Raw genomic sequence first — 20,783 nt, 5'->3', positions numbered from 1 at the left:
TTTGTCCTTGCTTTTTATAGTAGCTGCATTTTCATATGACATAGTCATACTAACGCCCACAAATATTGTTCAATGGCAAGTTACATTATCCAGAACATGCTTCGTTTTGCTGAATAAAGTCACAGATAAATTATTTCAGTTGGGAAAACACAAAATTTTTAGGGTTTTCTGAAAATACTTAAGCACACAATAATCACCAATTGATGAGTATTTTTCAAAATCATGAAAAATCTACAACAATGGAGTCATATTTGGACTCTAACACTTCACCTTATACATGTTTTCCTTTTATTTTGACTAATTCATCATAATCTATTTTAGATACAGGTACTACACTTGTTTTTTTTAATTTTGGCATTTTTTTCAAGTAGTCATGCATAAATGGATCAAATTCAGCAAGTAGTTTGACGATTCCCATGAAATTTCCATTATTTGAAGAACGTCACTTTTCATCATGACCTCCGGTAGAGCAAACCTCATTTTAAAATGTAATAATTGCAACAACGCATTCAAAATAATAGTGAATTTTAAGACACTGGTAAATGCTTTTATATTTGGTTTACATGGTTTTCAAGTAAACTCAAGCCTGTAGAGTCTTCAACATATTTGAGGGTTCTTGATATATTCACCCAGGTTGAAAACCATCTTATAAGTAATGCCTGTCCTGGTGAAAATAATTTACTAACTGAACACCATATGCAGAATTTTACTTCTGGAATAGGCTAGCTAGGATCTCATAATCATTTGAAAAGTTTTTAAAAGTTGAATATTGTTTATTAGCTCAGGGACAAATGTAGACCTAAGTAGTCCTAACAGAATGACTCCAATCCCTCGACTTAAAAGCTTAAAGAAGGATGCCAAAGGATGCTACAAGTCTTGATTCAAACATTCATCATTTCACAATAACATAGATAGGCATGTAGAAAAAAGATATTAACTACTCACTTCTTAGAGCTACATGTCCATTTTACATTTGCAACGACAGGTCTAAAATGTCTGTTCGGACATTTCATGTCCCCTCCCAAGGGGAAGGGGCAGAATTTCAGCTTTTTACAAAAGCACCTACAAAAAAAGTGTATGATCTCAGAAGAACATTGCATAAATATATTATGCTTCTGTAAAATAATTTTTTTTTTAGAAAATACATGCTGGATTATTTAGGAGTAAAGATGGAATATGTCGCTAACTAACTCTCAAATAGTTCATCCAGAGAAAGAAGGTAAACGTGGTAAGATAGCGTTTGGGGATTGGGGTACAGTCCTCTTCTATTTTTTGCCAAGTTTGTGAGGAATTGGTATTAATTCTTCTTCAAATGTTTGGTGGAATTCACCAGTGAAGCCATTTGGGCCTGAGCTTTTCTTGGTGGTAGTTTTTTGATTAGTAATTCAATCTCTTTACTTGTTATGTCTGTTCAGATGGGCTATTTCTTCTAGAGACAGTTTCGGTAGTTTGTGTCTTCCTAGGAATTTGTCCACTTTTTAAGACTAATTTGTTGGCATACAGTTTTTGGCATACAGTTGTTCACAGTATTGCCTTATAATCTTTTTTATTTCTGTAAAGTCAAAGGTAATGTCCTCTATTTCATTCCTAATTTGAGTCTTCTTTTTTGCTTGGCCAGTTTAGCTAAAAGTTTGTCAATTTTCTTGGTCTTTTCAAAGAACTTGCTTTAGGTTTCATTGATTTTTCTCTATCTCTATTTTGTTAATTTCACTACATTCATTTACAAAAATCTTTATTATTTTCTTTCTTCTGCTTGCTTTAGATTTAGTTTGCTCTTCTTTTACCAGAGTCTTAAAGTGAAAGGATATTAGTTTGAGATCCCTTGTTTTGTTAGTGGTTGCTCCAGGGCTAACCATTTATATATATATATAACTTCTCAGAATATGTCTCAAATTTATGCTAAATTAATTCCAGTAAGACACAGAATTGTTACTCCTGTAACTCCATAACTCTATCCCCTCTTCTCCCTTTTTGTGCTGACATATATATATATATATATATATATATATATATATATATATATATATATATTACAACTCTAGTAATACTATACTGGAGTTATACTATACTGTTGCTATAATTATTGATTTATATAACTTTTTGTCTTTTAAGGAAGCTGAAGGAAAAAGAATAAATTTATAGGGATTGTTATATTAACTTTCTTACTTACAATTTCTGGTTCTCCCTCTCTCAGATTCCCTGTTTTCAAGGTAAAATGGAGACAAGGCCACTTATTTCACATGACTATAGTCAGGATCGAATTAGACCTGTAACATATCTAGCTCTTGGAAAACAATCAGGAAATAAAGCTGTTTCTACTATTGCTATTCACTCAGCAAACACAGAAAGGCAGAACGTATAGTGAAGTGGCTTAACAGGAGGGTTTGGGATCAAGAACGATTCACTTCAGATTACTTTTGTCCTATGATTTTGGACAAGACGTTAAATCATTCTGTGCTTCAGTTTCTAAAAAATCATGGGGAAATGTTTGTTATGAGATATTGGTTATACAAGCCATGTGAAGAAGTCAGTACTGAGCCTGGAACATATGTGTAAATCATGGAGGCCCCACCTACCTGTACACTGGATATTCAGTACCAGATGCTGGGCTAGGTGCTGGGTGTTTATGACATAGTGTGTAAGACATGTCCTTGTCTTCACTTACTGAGTGTATAAATAAGGAACCAGTTCCACTCTGAGTGTGGCCATTATTAAAGGGAATTAGACCTAAAAATTAATATGATGCTTCCTCATTCTAGGCTCCTCAAACTGACCCCCAATCTTGAACTACATTCTACTATATTTAAACATCTAATGGACATTTTTTTAAATAGCAAATGATCTCTAAGATCTCTTTCAAAAAAATATATAAAGATTCTAGTTGAGAAATCGTGTTAAACCCTTGTACACAATTTCCATAAATTCCTTTTATGGTTGTTGAATTATTGGTTTGTACTTAGTGCTTTCAGTTTCATATTCCTCTATATCTGTTATAAAAGTTGCTTTGCTTGTAAGTATCTGTTCTCTAAAGGAAATCCAGAAACCTCACAACATTGGACGATTGAAATAAAAGTCCAACGTTCCAGTGAGAGACAGAGAAATTGCATAACCACTCCACATCAACTGAGGGGAGAAAACAGGTAAGAATTCTTACTATTTTCTCACAAAGCAGCTTTCTATGGAGCACTAAAGGAGTTTTGCTCTGGGAAATGGAGCCTACGATAAGATTGCGGCAGAAGTGGGAAAGGGTTTATAAGGGCCAGTTACGTTTTCTAAAAAATGACCAGCATCAAGATAGGCTGCAGCTGAGCCTGATGTGAGACAAGAGATCAGATGAAATCCTGGCACCATCAAGTGGCAACATGTCCCTACGTGTCACTATTGTGCTTGTGTTAAATTAGGCACCGGCAGATGTGGGGCTAAACTGAGAGGTGGAAATGCATTAAGATTGTCTTTTTCTTTGTTGATATTGTCCGTGTTGACTGGGGACACAATTAAATTATCATTGTCTTTCGTGGAACTTGCTTGATACTGATCTGACTGCAGCTAAGAAATTGAAAGGGCTATGAGTGTGTTATTTTCGTGAGAAGGAAAGAATAGTAAATGAGATGCAGTGTCAACAGCCATCTGATGCTGTTGAAGACAATTGGGCCCAACTACCTTACTCAAAAGCTTCCTCTTTCAAGACTCTAGGGGAGCCCATCACTAAAGCCAACATCTTTGTTTACATTGACCTCTCTGTGCTGTCATGCAGTTTTGATCCTGCCTTCTGAAAACATCTCTCCTGAATTCCTTGGCACAGAACTAGCTTCATTAACCTACTTGTTTGATGGCTTTCCCTCTTCATTTCATCTCCTTCTCCCCTTCTCCCTGTCCCTCCCCCTCCCTATGCCACCCCATCCCTATCCCTCTTCTTCCTCTTCCTCATTCTCCTTCTCCTCTACCAAATGGAGAAACGGAACAAAACAGAAAACTTAGAATTGTACAGCTGGAAATTATAGATTTTTCCTTGAACAACTTCCTCTCTAGCTCTCCTGATCTGCCTCCTGATATTTTCATCCATATTTCACAGTCTTTTGTTCCCTTACACGCACATACAAACACACATTTCTTTTAGCAACATTCAGTATTTGCAACTGTGCAGTCATACCCCCACTTAGTTGGAGGCTAACTTATTGTAAATGAAGATTAAGCTTCAGCGTCCCTTGCTTGCACAAGCCCATTCCAAGGCTTTGGATGGGTCCCTAGTCACGTGTTTCACATGGCCATATATTTTTATAAAATTTGGAACGGTGAGTTATAGTGGTTCCACTTCCAGAATGGCAGTGTGAGGAGTTCTGTGGACCTTCATTCCAGCGAAAAAAAGCATAACTAGTGGAAACACACACACATTTAAAATATCTGGAAATTGTCTAAAAGGGCACACACCAAAGAATGAAACATTTATTCATGTATGTGTTTATTCATTTTAAGAATTAATGAATAAATAAAATAAGATTGAATTTCTTACATATAGCCAAAATGTAAAATAAATTTCTTTAAATCCTATTCTATTCTCCATTTAATGTATAGTGTAAATTTTTAATGAGAATCCAAAATGAAAGTTTTCGATGGTAAATTAAACAAAAAATTTTGATTGTGAAAGTGGTTGAGTGTTGATAAGTCACTGTCATACCAATATTCTTTTCAATGGACTATTTTGGTAATACTTTTGTAACTTTCTAAAATGATGGCTCCCCTCGTCTATCTCATTGTTACACACAAAACTTTGGCTATGTTGGGGAATTTTATGCCTCTATCTTCCAAATGCAAAATAACCTGGTGAAAGTTCTTGATCTACTTAGACTGGAAACTCTAAGTCATCCCATCTCTTCCCTTGCAGGCAAAGGAACACTGTGAACATGGCCTCAGAGATCCACATGCCAGGTCCAGTGTGCCTCATTGAGAACACTAACGGGCGACTAGTGGCTAATCAGGAAGCTCTGAAGATCCTCTCTGCCATTTCACAGCCTGTTGTGGTGGTGGCTATCGTGGGCCTCTACCGCACAGGCAAGTCCTACCTGATGAACAAGCTGGCTGGGAAGAAAAAGGGTGAGTGGCACCAGCAAAGCTCTGCCGAGTCCCCTCTGTCCACATACACTGCCAACACTGAGTTCAGTGATGCGAGGAGAGCAAGTTGGAGATGGCGAGGAGTATTGAAACCTAACTTTCAATGCACTGATGGGCTCCTTACATTTACTCTGCTCTGGAAGATAGGAGTCAACTCACTCTTCCCACTTTGCTTTCATTTCCCCTTTTAAAGTATAAATGTGTCTTTCTGGAAAGAATAAGGTAGTAATAAAGAAAATTAATACACATAATAATAAACTAGAAAATACTAAAATGTTTATGTATTAACATCAAGCTTATAATGATCTTTAAGATAAAATCAATATTTCAGTTTGTATTGGATATTCTAATTTCCCTATTTTTCTGGTTGTAGTTAAGATTGATACTGATCGTGGTTTCATTTATCTCTTTTAACTTTGATTTTGTTAACTTTTATCTCAATTTCCTGATCCACCTGATATTAAAACTCCACGTCCTCTTATCCCCACTCCCCCTTTCAGGCTTCTCCCTGGGGTCCACGGTGCAGTCTCACACGAAGGGAATCTGGATGTGGTGTGTGCCTCATCCCGAGAAGCCAAACCACACTCTAGTTCTGCTTGACACCGAGGGCCTGGGGGATGTAGAGAAGGTAAAAAAGAAATCTTTTAAATCCTACTTATATCATATCAGTAGCCCTCCTTGCACTATCCCTCCCCACCTTGATTTATGCTTCAAACTTATCATATTAATGTGTTATTCTTTTCATTTACTTGGTAGTGGTCAAGGTTGACTTTGGGTCTAATTTGAAGCCAACCAAAGGGAGCCTTATGTGAGGAAAGTAAGCATAAATTGTGAGAGTAACAGGTTAATTCAAGAGCTGTTGCCTGCCTTCAATGCTGAAGCCCACCTGGCCACACATATAAGCATTCAGAGTGGACAGTAAGGCCAAATGATAGGTTGTGCAACGCGCAAAATAATTGCCTATGATATTTTTAGTCATTTTTCTTTAATATTGTAGGACAATGTTTTGGCGAGGCTGCTAAAGGTGACTCTCCACCTCATTAGACATTTTACAAACACGTCAGACTTTTCACAATGGGAGAGATGGTAAAAGTGACCTTACACACAGTTGCACGACTAGTAAGAAAAGCAAAGTATAAGATCTGATGACAACATCTATGTTCATATAGGATCATACATTATTATTCTTAAAGGTACTAGACTTAGAAAACTCTTATTAAGGGGCATATTTTAACTACTGTCTGAAAAGTTCCTTACCATGACATGTCACGGGAACGGAATAGGATCAGAATCTAAGTTCGGGAGATCTGTTTGAATTTTATTACTTGATCATAATAGCTACTACTAAGTGCTTATGTGCTTTACACTCTCATGTATATTTATACACAATGCCTTATTTAAATTTCATGACACCAGGAATTTAAAGTTCATAAATTCATCGTACAGATGGAAAACATTTGCCTCGAGAAGTTTCTACAGTTAAATAGAGACAGAGCTGAGTTCAGACTTTGTCCATCTGAATTGAAATCACGTGTTCTTAGTCACTCTTCTATATGGCTTTTACAACGACTTTTAGGGAGACAACCAGAATGATTCCTGGATCTTTGCCCTGGCTGTCCTCCTGAGCAGCACCTTTGTATACAACAGTATGGGAACCATCAACCAGCAGGCCATGGACCAACTGCAGTATCCTTTTTGTGGGCCAGAACAACATTAAATCTAGAAAATAACACCATCATATTTTTACGTGGTACAGCTGTGGGCAACTGCAGAAGAATTCAAATGTCCCCTCCTTAACTAATCCCATTATGCTCAACGTCTCAGTTTACTTCAACCACCCCCAGAAGTCCAAGCCTTTCTGGTCACACATTATCTTTAGGCACTTAGCTGTACAAGGCTCTGCACATTCTCTATCTGACTTAATCTCCATTGAGAAACCCTCAACATACTCTAGAACTCATGCTCTTATTCAGCAAATCTCTATATCCTTACCATCTTCTCTAAATATTTCCTTCTAACTGTGTTCCGTCTATACCCTGCGGACCTTGTTTCCCCTATAGACATCTCAAGTGGTCTTAAGTGGTAATTTTTTTTCTCCCATAGCTTGCATATCATAGGTCCCCAAAAAGTGAGATAACCTCTTTGTTCCCTATAAGAGTTTCCAGATACCTTCTCATTCTTCTCTTATTAAAAAGAGGAACTTTGAGCCAGCCCTGATGGCCTAGTGGTTAAAAGTTCGGCGCACCACTCCAACCATCAGTCAGTTGCCATGCTGTGGCAGCCCCTCACACAGACGAAGCAGAATTACTTACAACTAGGATATATAACCATGAACTGGAGCTTTGGGGAGGAAAATAAATGAGGCAGATTTGCAACAGATGTTAGCTCAGGGTGAATCTTTCCTCGCAGAAAAGAAAGAGAAGCTTCTTTGAAGCACATACACTGAGACTATGCTATCCTTTGCTTGCAGTCATCTGCCAACTTCCCTAAAAACACACCCTTAACTTGTTAAAAATTTTAGCTCCTAGTTCACTGTATTCTTAGAGACTTTAACAACCAAAAGAAATTCATCTAACATCTGGCGTCTCAGTTCCATCGCATCTTCATATGTTTATCCTCCACTCTCCTATATGACCCAGTTTTGATCATTACCCAACAACTTCAACATTTCTATAAATTTAGCTTCAAGCCTGAATTAGCTGTGGTCAACATTGCCTACATGATCCTGTATCAGATGGTTAGTTTTCATATTATTTGACCCCTCCGTAGCATTGTATGAAGTTAATCTCTACCTCTTGTCTAAAACACTGGGTTCTTTTGGTGTCTAGAATACCACAGTTTTCTGAATATTAAACATTCCTCATTGGCTATACTTTTCCTGTTTACTTTCTTGCATCTTCTTTCTCTTCTTGGCTTCTAAATATTATAATTCTTTAATTCTTAGACATCTATTTTCCCTAGATTTTCAGTCCCTAGGCAATCTCATCCAGCAATCTTATCCAGTAGCACCTATGTGTCAATTGCCGTAGCATTTGTGTATGCAATCATGACCACTGCTGTCAGGTGCAAACTTGTATATCTAGCCACTTACATGTCTCCATTTAGATGTGTAAGAGACATCTCAAATTTAACACGTAAAATGACAGAACTCTTAATTTTCCTGTCCAAAAGTACTCCTTCACCATCGTGATAAACTTCGAAAGCATTCACACAGGTTTTTGGATCAAAAACTTAGGATTCATCCTGGATAATTCCTTTCTTCATATTCTAGAAACTATTAGTCGGCAAGTCCTGGCAGCTCCACTGTCAAAGGTACTTACCCAGACTGACCAATTCTCACCACTTCCTCTAGTCTAAGCTTCCGCCTTCTCTCGTCTGAGTTACCTCCTTAACTACCTAACCCTTCTCTCTGCTTACACTCTTGACTCTCACAGATGCAACACCAGCCAGAATAATGCTTTAAAAACAAGCATCAGGTCATATCTCGTCTCAGATCAAAGCCTTCCCATTCAATTTAGGTTAAAATTCAAACTCTTTCTATGGCTTACAGAGCTTACATGGTCTGGACCCCATCCATTCTAGGACTTCTGCCCTAGCCACACTGGCCTTCTTGCTATATGTTAGACACACTCAGTGATTTCCTATCTGAGGGTTTGCAAGGGCCATTTCCTCTGCCTGGAATGTTCCTCCGTTGGATTTGTGCATGGCTGGCTCCTACAATTCATTCAGATCAGTGCTCAGCAATCACCTCAGAGAGAATTCACCTGAACAACCACATAAACCAGCACCACATGCAGAGACACACAGTTATTCTCTAATCTTTAGCTTGGTTCACTGTTCTTCAAGACAATTATTATCGATATCTCATATTTTATTACATTTTTGTTTGCTTGTTTATCGTCTGTCTCCCTCATTAGAATGTAAGCTCTATGATGGTAGCATTGTCACATTCATTGCAATATTCTTAGTCTCTAGGACAGGGCCTGGTTCAAATAAGTGCTTAATAAATGTTTGTGGAATGAATGAATGAATGCATGCATGAGCTAATTAAGAAAAAAGTTATCTTAAATAAGCATTCAGAGAAAATACAGCATAAAAAGTTCTACTTCTTTTCTGCAGTTTTCCTATGTTTGCATTTCAGCTATGTGACAGAGCTGACAGATCTAATCAAGGCAAAATCCTCACCTGATAACAGTGAGGTTGAAGACTCAGCTGAATTTGTTAGCTTCTTTCCAACCTTTGTGTGGACTCTCAGAGATTTCTCCCTGGAGCTAGAAGCAAATGGACAACCCATCACTGCTGATGAGTACCTGGAGCTGTCACTGAAGCTAAAGCCAGGTTACTGGGACTGATAGTTGGGTAACATAAAAAGAGAAAACAATATCAGAATGACTATTTATGTGTAGGTGCTTAAAATTAAAATTTCATAATGTGTTACCCTGGCTGGTCTGTTAGAGGAAATGAAAACATTCCTTGGCTGAATCAATCAGCTCTAATTTTGCTACCTCTTTCTTCTTGGAGAAAGAAATTTAATTTCTCTACCCCTTTAATTTTTGAATTTCTGATCCATTATTAGTAAATTTTTATCTCTTTACACAGGGTTTGTGCAAATTGCAAAGTTGAAGGGTCATATATTTGAGGTAGTTAGTCTGAAGTTGTACTACCTCTAGGTTTCATTCCTCTAGGTAAGGATGAAAAAAGTAAAAGCTTTAATGAACCTCGGTTGTGCATCCGAAAGTTCTTCCCAAAGAAGAAGTGCTTCATCTTTGATCGTCCTGCTCAGAGGAAGTACCTTGCCCAACTGGAGCAGCTACAGGAGGAAGATCTGAACCCCGAATTCAGAGAACAAGTTGCAGACTTCTGCTCCTACATCCTCGACCATTCCACGCCCAAGACTCTCTCAGGCGGCATCACCGTCAATGGACCTCGTAAGTTCCTCTCACTCTCTGCTTCTTACCTGGACTTTGCTTTTGCCCATTGTAGAGAACAAAGAGGGAGACATAAGGGTTACTTCTGACAAAAACACAATCTAATGATGCCAAAGAAAACACACCACAAGGATCACGTTGTGAACTTTACATGGGAACGAAAACTATTATCTATATCATCTAATATTCATACAAGCAAGATGAATAAAGAAAAAGAAGCAGAATCCAATTCCAGTGTCGTAACCTTCTCCATCAACTTCTCGGCTGCCTAATTATGTTCTGTCCTTCCAGGAGACCTATATAGATTGACTAAGTCATGAAAAGGTAAATACTCCATGTATGTGAGGCATTGCCACTAACTCTAGCACAGTTCTCTTCTTCATCTGTTCAGAAATATTTGTATTGATTAGGAATGCCTGCGATGCACTAAACATGGGGTGTAGTGGGAGATAAAAATATTTTATTTCTATCCTCATTCCAGCACAACAGGAGCAAAAGATATTTAATTTTTTTAAATCATAATGATAAATAGTGACAAGAACAATAAATCAAAATAATAGACTGCTATGAGAGAGTAAGGAGTGTAAGCATGTGGGAGATAATTTAGATTCAAATGAAAAGAATATTTGTCTCTGACAGTGACATGTAAGATGATAAATTAAAAATGAGTAGAAGGTAACCAGAAGACCAGTCAGAAAAGCTTTGCAGACAGAGATAATATCATGTGAGAAGGCCTGAGACAGGAAAGAACTCCGCAAATTCAGGAAAGTAAAAAACAGTGTGATGTGAACAAGAGTACAGTGAATAAGAGTGGTGTCATGATTGGAGAGTATGCAGGGGGCAGTACTTGAAGGACTGGTAGGAGTTTAGAGTTTAAGCTCAATGGGAGGATCTTGAAGAATTTTAGGCAGAGAGGTAAAGTTATCTAATTTAAAAAGAAACTTTACAAAGTTATCTAATTTATATATATTTAACATATATACTAAAACTATCCTTCTGAGTATTTTGTAGATAATGTGTTGGAGGGATGTAAAGGAGGCAATGAGAAGATGAATGATATATGCAATATTTTAATAATAAATGGGGATTATGTCAGGCTAAGATTATGGCAATGGAGATGGTCCAAATGGAGAAATGCACACATGTTTTGAATGCCAAATCCATAAAACTTGATAATGGAGAGAATATGGAGGTGTGGAGGAAATTAGAAGGAAGTGTCAAGCCTGACTCCAGGGTTCTGAACTTAAGAAACTGCTTGAATGGATGTTATTTGAGAGGAATGAGAGGAATGTCTCAGGTAAGAATAGTTTTTCAGAGTAGATAAAGTTGTTTGGATTTAGATTCTTTACTATTAATTTTCCTTTCATGTATTCAGGAATGGATATCGTGTTGATATTTCAATATACAAATCTAAGGCTTAAAAATCAAGTCAAAGTAGGAACAAAATCTACAACTATCCATATAAATGGTACTAAAAATTATAGAAAGAGAAGAGAAGGCCCAGGATTGAGTCCCAGAGCACTGCTAGTTGTAGGGTGACCAACCACTCCAGTTTTCCCAAGGTTGAGATTTCCTGGGATGTGAGATTTTCAGTTTTCAGGATAAACCTAGATGAGTTGGTAACACTTCATGTAGCTCTGATGAGAGAGTATCTAGGAAGACCCATTTATCTAGGCCAGACACAGGACTAGTGGCCTGCACCACACACACACACACACACACACACACACACTCACAAGCTAAGTTTTCTCCTTGACCGTTTTCATGAATTAGAAGTGAGGAAGGAGGGGAAAAGAAGGCAGAAAAAAAGAGAGCGATTAGAAGGCTAAGAAAAGATCAAGACCTAGTATTTTGGTCCCACAATATCCTTATTCTGATCTATTCCTTTCAACATCTTCCTTTTGGGCGAGGGAAGGAAGAGGAAAGAGAAGCTTTAAACACTTCTGAACCTAGAGGTTAACAAAATAGTCCATCACTTTTCTCCTTCAGAGAATCCTTAAAACTATTGTTTGTGACGCTTGAAAAGCATACAAAATACTCTAGCAGTTGATTCCAAATAATAAAATAATTTAATTTACATTCTCAGGACTATACAGAATATGGTTTATTCCTCTCTCACCAACAGATATTCACTATTTTTTTTTTAATTTCCTTTGGTAGGTCTGGAGAAGCTGGTGCTGACCTACATCAATGCCATCAGCAGTGGGGATCTGCCCTGCATGGAGAACGCGGTCCTGACCTTGGCCCAGATAGAGAACTCAGCCGCAGTGCAAAAGGCCATGGCCCACTATGACCAGCAGATGAGCCAGAAGGTGCAGCTGCCCACGGAAACCCTCCAGGAGCTGCTGGACCTGCATAGGGCCAGTGAGAAAGAGGCCATCGAAGTCTTCATGAAAAAGTCTTTCAAGGATGTGGACCAAAAGTTCCAGAAAGAATTAGGGGTATATTTGCTGTTCTAGTTTGTGGGAGGCAGAAAAATCCGGGCCTTCCTTGATTTGAGTGGCTCTTCCTAGACCCAAGGATATAGCACTTAGTTATGTGTACTTGTTTGCAATCATTGCTAAAAGAATAGAACACTCCTAGCCTTAGGCCTGTGGACTATGGTACCATAACTGACTACGTTTATTTTCCTCCTCTGGATGCCATATTTTAAACAAATAGGTAAATTGTAAAACTCCATTTATATCAGATTATTTTAATTTATTTTCTCTTTTAAAGTTAATCAAAGACACAGTGCTTTCGTATTCCCTGCTAATAATCTGGGAGAATTTCATTCTTTTTGAAAACCCTAAAAATGCACAATTAAATTGTGTTTAATATAAGGCAACAGTAAAACATTAAGAAAGTCAAGAAACAAAAACCAATCGTGAGAATGCTGTTTGAAAATGTTTTCAAGTCTGAGTCCTTCCAAATTAAGGAAGGATTGTTGCATGGCAAATAGTCAGTTGACAAGTGACAATCCCTACCTTGGCCTGCAAGGCAGGAGTTTACAAATTACATCTTGATGCGTTCAGAGGTTCTGATGAAACTAGATAGTCAAGTTCAGCAGATAATGGACATCCTTCTAGACTAAAAAAAAAAAGCTTGATAAATGAGTTTTCTTGAATGAGTCAATGTAGGTAAATATGCTGTTCTATTAGACTTTCTCAGTAGTGAAAATACCTGGGGTACGATCTTCATAAGATTCATTAGCCTTAAACTGAGAAAATATACAAGAATATTCTCATTTTAAAGAATGCACCAATAATCATTGACCCTTTACTGAGCACTTATGGAAAAATCACTGGGCTTAATACTTTACATCACCGCATATAATCCTGACATGAAATCTATGAGATGGATATAATTTCCCCTGTTTTGCCAACAAGGAAACCACAATTCACAAAGGTCAAGTGTCACAAAGCCACAAACTGGTGGAATCAGAAACTCCACACAGGCCTGCCTTACTTTGACGTTTGTGCTCCTGAAACTATCACGAAATTAGAGACTTGAAAAGAGAAGTTTCATATGGAGAAGTGTCTGTGCTTTGGGATTCATTCTCTGAAGCAGGAAAAGAGCTTCAGATCATCACAAACATAGACGTAGATATATTTTTTTAAATCAACACTCTTCTTAGGAATATTCTAGAATCTCACAGCAAGGTGAAGGGTTTGGCCCTGTTATATGCCAGTCTCTGCAGGAGAAGCATTTCTTAGTAATCTGTGTCTGATTAATAGCCTCCTCATGGCTTACTATACCGTCTGTGCTCTTTTCTCACTTCACAGGCCTGGTTAGAAGCAAAGCGAGATGACTTTTGTAAGCAGAACATGAAAGTGTCATCAGATTATTGCCTGGGCTTACTTAAGGATATTTTCGGTCCTCTAGAAGAAGAAGTAAAGCAGGGGGCATTTTCTAAACCAGGAGGTTATTGTCTCTTTATTCAGAAGAAACAGGAGCTGAAGAATAAGTACTACCAGGTGCCCGGGAAGGGGATACAGGTAACTGCCTACTGAGCACCATTTCTGGGACTTGCTGAGATGACTCTTTCAAACTACAGTGGGAACAAGCAAAATATGTTTGGCACATAGTGCCTCTGCCTTTCTTTCATCCATTCACTGATTTATTCCATGAGAGAGGCAACCATGGCATGAAGAGCAGATTCCTCCTTGGAGGCACAGATGAAGTCCTCAAAAATGTTTGTAGAACTCATTCATTAATTTAGTCACCCAATCATCCAGCAATTATCTATTCAGCCCTAACTATATGCCAGGTCTTGTCAAGTTTCTGGTGTTAAGGCAATTAAAAAACAAGTTCTATCAAACTATTTACCAGCAATAAACAAATGACAGCTTACAGACAAAAATAATAATAATAACAACAGTTAACACTTACGTAGAGCTTATCACATTTCAGGAAATGAATGGGCTTAAGTCATTCAGTTCTCACAACAACCCTATGAAGTATACATCCTCATCTTATATCCTCATCTTATAAATAAGAAAATTTAGACACAGAGAAGTAAAAGAACTCACCTAAGAACATACAGATAAAGAGTGGTACAGCCGGAATACAAATCCACACAGCAGACTCTGTGCTCTTCACTATTAGGTTCTATCTTGTAATGTAAGTTAGAAGTATGTTTGGGTATATATTATTTAAAAAAAAAGCAAAAAAGAAATGAGAATGGCGGAAAAAAGAACAAATGCTTCTTTCTTTCTTGTTTACAAGAGTGAGGAAGATGAAGTCCACGTTGCTATGACAACTCCACAAGCATCTCAGTCCCAGGCCCCTTCCTTTTTCTTCTGCAGCACCTTAGCACAAAGCCCCCAACTTCAAGGTCAATTTATGGTCTAAGATGGGTGCTGGAGTTTCACTCCTTAGTTCTACATTACAGGTGGAAAGAAAAGGGAAAAACAGAAGGATGAAAGGTCTCTGGGTCAACTCTTTTTAAGATGATTTGCACAGAGTACCATATAACACCTCTGCTTAAGTGGTATTGGCCAGAATTTCATCATATGGGCATCTCAGCTACTAGGGATGTTCAATAAAAAATGCAACATTTTATAATGGCCCACAATGTGCCCGGGGGGAAACAATTCAGAGTTCTGGTGCTAAGAACAAAGGGGAGAACAACATTAGGATGACTCTAGCAGTCACTATCAGAGCGACAACAAGTGCCCAAAAGAAAAAGAGGGTAGAGAAGAGCAAAGAAATGTACTATTTTGAATGTATGTTTTTAAAGAAGTCCTCTCTGATGAGGTGATGCTTCAGTAGAATCTTCAAAGATGTTAGGGAGTGAGCCAAACAGGCATCTAGGGGAAGAAAATGTAAAACAACGGAAAATTCCAGGAGAATTAATGATTTCTGTTCTAGGAATAGCAAGAAATATGGCAGAAGGGCAGTGAGCAAACGAAAAGGTGGCAGGAGATGAGGTCAGAGAGGTGGTCAGAGGCCAGAGGCCAAACAAGGTAGTACCTTAGAGACACTGAGCAAGGTATGAACTTTACTTGGAAAGCGTTGGAAATCAGCAGGGGGTTTTGAACATAAGAGTGATGTGATCTTTCTTAAAAGGAGATAGCATAATAATAGCTGCTCTGAGGAGAGTGGACTGTAGGGAAGCAAGAGTGGAAGCAGGGAGACCAATTATGAAGCTAATGCAGTGGTCCAGGCAGAAATGGCGATTTCTACGACCAGGGCTTTCGGGAGGAGCAGGTGACAAGCGATGGGTTCTGGTTGGTTTTACTCTGAAGCTAGAGCAAACACGATTAGCTGATGATTTATTTGGGATGTGTGAGGAAAAAAAATATCAAGGGTGACTGTAGAGGATTTTTTAGAAGATCAGAGTTGTTAATTACAATACTAAACTTGGGGTGATTGGGAATGAAACAGGTTTGAGGGGAGGATGCAGAGTGCGGTTTTAGGCCAGTTTAGTTTGAAATGCTGTATAAATTCTAAAATGATTATTACATGGGCGGTAAAATTAAATTGAATGAACAGATGTATTGCTGGGTTTTGCTTTAACCCATAGGCTCCATTTGCTTTAACCCGCAGTTTCCTAATTCTAACTTCCTCTGCATCTCTAGGCAGAAGAGACACTGAAGAAATACTTGGAGTCCAAGGAGGATGTGGCTGACGCAATTCTACAAACTGATCAGTCACTCTCAGAAAAGGAAAAAGAGATTGAAGGTAAGAATAGCTGAAAACACACTAGATAGTTGGAAAGCCCTAGAAATGTTAATGTTAGCCATATTGTCCATATGGAATTATCATTGGAGAGCAAAAAATAGCAAATATAGTTCGTAGTTCTAGGGGATTTTTTCCTTAATTGGTATTTATGATCATCTGTCTTCTGGTTACTCAGTGCAAAAACTATAAGATGTTTTCCCAAAGAAATAGGAATAAAACAAACATAGAAAAAAAGGTGAAAGGTAAAATAAGGCTATAAAAATTTAATCCACATATTTGTCTGCTTATTTTTCTTCCTCAGTGGAGCGTATAAAGGCTGAATCTGCAGAAGCTGCAAAGAAACTGTTGGAGGAAATGCAAAAGATGAAAGAGCAGATGATGGAAGAGAAAGAAAAGAGTTATCAGGAACATGTGAAACAATTGACTGAGAAGATGGAGAGCGATCGGGCCCAGTTGAGAGCAGAGGAAGAGAGGACTCTTGCTCTCAAACTTCAGGTATTCGATTGTATCATCTCCACTTTATCTTCCACTGTGCTGACTCAAAAACACTGCTTCGAAGTTAAGAGCGTTACATCAGATTAAAGACTTTTCTGGCCCAAACACTAGTAGACATTTCAGTATCTTACAGCTTCTACCCCTGACAATTTCTGGTTACTAAAGGCTATTTATTTGCAGGATAGAATCTCATAGAATCCTTCATTACTAAGTCATTAATAAACAGTAGCTATTCATTGCCAGGCACTGCACAATGGCTTCACAGACATTCGTGATCAAATCCTCGTGTTATGTTACAGATACTATTACATTCTCATTTTTCAAATGAGGAAATTAAAATTTCATGAGAGATAATCAACTTTTCTGGTCTTACCTTGTGGAAAAATACCTGGCCTGTCTTTCCTACTGAGTGGCATCGAGAGTGATTTTTGTTTCTGCCATGCCTGTTATGACTATCTCTGGAGGCACTTCGATAAATATGAAGACTTCATGACCGTCTACACAATTAACTAGATAATTAAATACCCAGGCTCCAGTTCCTTCCTGTTCTCCAGGCCCTACTCCTAGCCTATGTCGAGTCTGGATGTACACTCAGAAATACAGTATGGACCGATGCAGGCCCTGTTCTCTTCTACTTATTTTTATTACCTCTGCCACCAAACATTGGAGACTTGTACTAAATTCCCTACTAAACATCTGCCGTGATTCTGAATCATGTAGTAACCATCCCACTGGAGCTCACTCATCTTCTTTACCTTCTTAGATATATATTTGAGTCCACACTATGTAGATCAGAGTTGAAGGGAAAAAATGATTTTATCTCCAGAAAAACTGTGCTGTATGCAGGTGAAGAGGGCTAAGAATATAATTCTGGATCACTGATATTTTAGAAACTATAAGCAAAAAACATTTCTACACCTAAAGAAAGCCCACAAAAATTATTGGCAGGCATAGGAGACTCAGTAGAGATTGATATAATGGAAGTTAAGGGAGGAGAGGATTTCAAAAATAAGTTTCAAAAACTCATGAGGGATTAATGTGGGTACTGACAGGGGAAATAATTTGGCAAGTGTGGGAAATGTTTTAAGTTGTGTGAGTTCAGTCTCCACTTTCTCTTTTAGGAACAGGAACGACTTCTCAACGAGGGATTCCAGAACGAAAGCAGGAAACTTCAGCAGGAGATAGAGGCTATGAAGAGGAGAAGCAGAGAATCATCTCCAGGATGTAACATACTCTAAAAATCCTGGGAACATAATTTCCTAACTAGCTCTCCTCCACTAGCAATAAGTTGAATGAGCAACTTCAGAACACCAAACAATTGCCCCTAAACTAAACTTGAAGTCATGATGCTTGCGTATTCCTTGAGCCATAAAATTTGCAAAGATGAAATAAAGTATCAAGGTACTGTGTTACTTAAAGTGATTCAATTCATGCTTGATTATAGTGCTAGTGATTAGTGTCTTCCCTAACTGGAACATATATTTGAAAGCATGCAATATTGACTCCAGAGAGACGTTAAATTGTATAATTGCGATGCATTTTACAATGGGGAGATATCAGCCAGGTCCTGCTCAGGGTAGACATTTTTCCCACACATACACCACCCTTCTAGATATCCTCAGCCCCATGCTATTACTGAAGGCTTTACTTTAGTCCTAGGATAGCGTTGGAGCGTTGTGAACACAGGACAAATGTGATGGGACTGAACAAAGCTATGGGGCACAGTTGAGCATTACTCTTGCCAAGTAGACATTGGGTTACTTGATGACTTCCAATAAGGGAGATCTGGGACAATTAACTTCAGGGTGCAGATGGTGCACAGTTCTCAGTTGGGCAGAGTTGCATGGTCTGTGGGCACTGATGGGAATCCTGGACACTGGTAGGGGAAGCGCTTGCCTCTGTGAGAAATGGATTTATGAGTGGATGCTCCTCCTTCTCTGTCTATAACATCCCTTTAGGTAATTACTGTCCCATTTCCTGGCCACTCTATATCTCTCTCTTCTACTCTTCTTTCCTTAGTTTTTCCCCCAAACTTTCATTCAGAGAATAACTTCTGCAGTCACAGAAAGGGAATTTTAACTCAAGCTCCATGCATCCCTTTTCATTCCTCTAAGATGCATAATCCTTCAAACCTAAAACTTGACTCCAAGTTTCTTTCTTCCCCTCTGCTATGACCTCACGTCCTGGGAGTCATTTGGGGTAACCATCTAGCCTCGAAGGACAAGAAACAGAGGAAAAATCAAGAATAATTCATTAACACAAAAATACTAACCTACCACAATTGTGTCAGGATATGTATCATTTAGGGGTTCTTTATTGCAACCAACAGAATTTTCTCATTAACTTAAATAAAAAAGATATTGATTTTTAAGACTATTAGGTAGCAGACAGATTCTCCAGGACAGCAAGAGAGCAAACCTCTACTGCTATTTCACCAGGAACAATAGCAAACACACAGTGAAGGCAACTCAAGAGAAAACAGCACATCCATTAATACCTGGCACAAAGATCTCCAGATCAAATGGCAGAAGCTCCACCAATCTCAGCTCTGGGTAAATGGACGCCTCCACCTTCACGTTTGTAGTAAACAAACTCCCTCACGAAAAGTTTCACCTTTGGGTTACTCCCTTCTCCATCTCAGTCTCAACGAGAAGCATCTGTGTGGCTGAATCTAAATTTCATGCCTCACCATTGGAAAGTCTAGGAATGGGAGTTGTTTATCTTCTACTATGGAAAATAGAGACTCATAATGAGAGAAATTTCCATCTGTGTTAACGTCAACCAATTCTTCCGGGTAGATCTCTTGAAAGACATCTTATGTTAGGACTAAAATAAAAATACTTTTAATAGTATTTTCATGTACATCACATATAACACTTTCATCTTTTCTCTGTACCATGATATTTCAATATTCTTTTTAACTTTTCCAGTATTGTAAGTCATACACTTTATTAACATTCTTTAGGTTACTCTTATCTTTTGACAGTCATACTTAACAAAGCCTTAAAAGACCACAGAACAAATGCCCCCAACACACACCATCTGACATATCATTTTGTTTCTATTTAAGCTGTAGCTTATTTTACTCCTTAAATTAGATATTGGGGCCGGCCCCATGGCTTAGCGGTTAAGTGCGTGCGCTCCGCTACTGGCGGCCCGGGGTTCGGATCCCGGGCGCACACTGACACACCGCTTCTTCAGCCATGCTGAGGCCACGTCCCACAGTCAGCATGTGCAACTATGACATACAACTATCTACTGGGGTTTTGGGGAAGAAAAAAAGAAAAGTAGGAGGATTGGCAATAGATGTTAGCTCAGAGCCGGTCTTCCTCAGCAAAAAGAAGAGGATTAGCATGGAAGCATGGATGTTAGCTCAGGGCTGATCTTCCTCACAAATAAATAAATAAATAAATAAGATATTGTTATTACTTTTTAAACAGTTAACATTTTGTATCTAGGTCCATATAAGCAGAAAACAATTTTATCCTTTCTCAAAAGTGCCCCTTTAAATTATTTTATTGGATCATTCTTTCCTGCGTTAGTTTATTAGTCACTCTCAGGTTAATGAATAATCTTTGTTTCAAAATAAAATAAAAAGTTCAACTCGATCTAAATTTAAAAATCTCCCTCTCAAATTTGATTCAGAGATTTTCCTCTTGCTTCCAACACCCCTCTTCACCCCCCAGGGTCTGATCAGACTTACAAGCACATAGTACAGAAGAAGTATGTTTGTTTCCTTCTCATTACCCAGCTCTGCCTCCCTCTAGGCACACTAGTTCATGTTTATGATACTTTCAAGTTGTGACTTTGAAGTCCAGGGAATAGGGAAAAGGAAACCATCTTACATGATACATTACTAAGCTGGCTTTGGTTCCTCTGGGTGTGACTTCAATCTTTTACCTATAAGGATGATTTGAGTTCTTTGCTGATCTCCCTGCTGAAACCTCCCAGTAGCACTTTCTTCTTGCGGTTCACTTTTTTCCACAGATTTACTCTCTGTGTTAAGGTCACTGCACCTGCTATTGAGACATCTTGGGCTGGCTTTCTTTCAAGATGATCCAAGTCCAGAGACACCTCCCCCTCCAC

The 20,783-nt window shown here is 38.4% G+C and overlaps 1 protein-coding gene across 1 annotated transcript; it reads left to right on the top strand.

The window, feature by feature from the left end:
* The first annotated feature begins 2,964 nt into the window (after positions 1-2,964).
* On the top strand, positions 2,965-18,109 carry LOC131404134 (guanylate-binding protein 2-like). Its single transcript, XM_058538459.1, has 11 exons — positions 2,965-3,140; positions 4,883-5,091; positions 5,610-5,737; positions 6,686-6,795; positions 9,251-9,447; positions 9,795-10,037; positions 12,198-12,478; positions 13,802-14,014; positions 16,100-16,202; positions 16,504-16,697; positions 17,819-18,109. The coding sequence occupies exons 2-11, from the start codon at positions 4,902-4,904 to the stop codon at positions 17,933-17,935; spliced, it is 1,776 nt and encodes a 591-aa protein (XP_058394442.1). The 5' UTR covers positions 2,965-3,140; positions 4,883-4,901; the 3' UTR covers positions 17,936-18,109.
* The last annotated feature ends 2,674 nt before the right edge of the window (positions 18,110-20,783 follow it).

The sequence above is a fragment of the Diceros bicornis genome, chromosome 4 (assembly GCF_020826845.1).
Source record: "Diceros bicornis minor isolate mBicDic1 chromosome 4, mDicBic1.mat.cur, whole genome shotgun sequence".
NCBI classification, from domain to species: Eukaryota; Metazoa; Chordata; class Mammalia; order Perissodactyla; family Rhinocerotidae; genus Diceros; species Diceros bicornis.
Note: the sequence above shows the minus strand (reverse complement) of the source record. Positions and strands in the feature narration are given on the sequence as shown.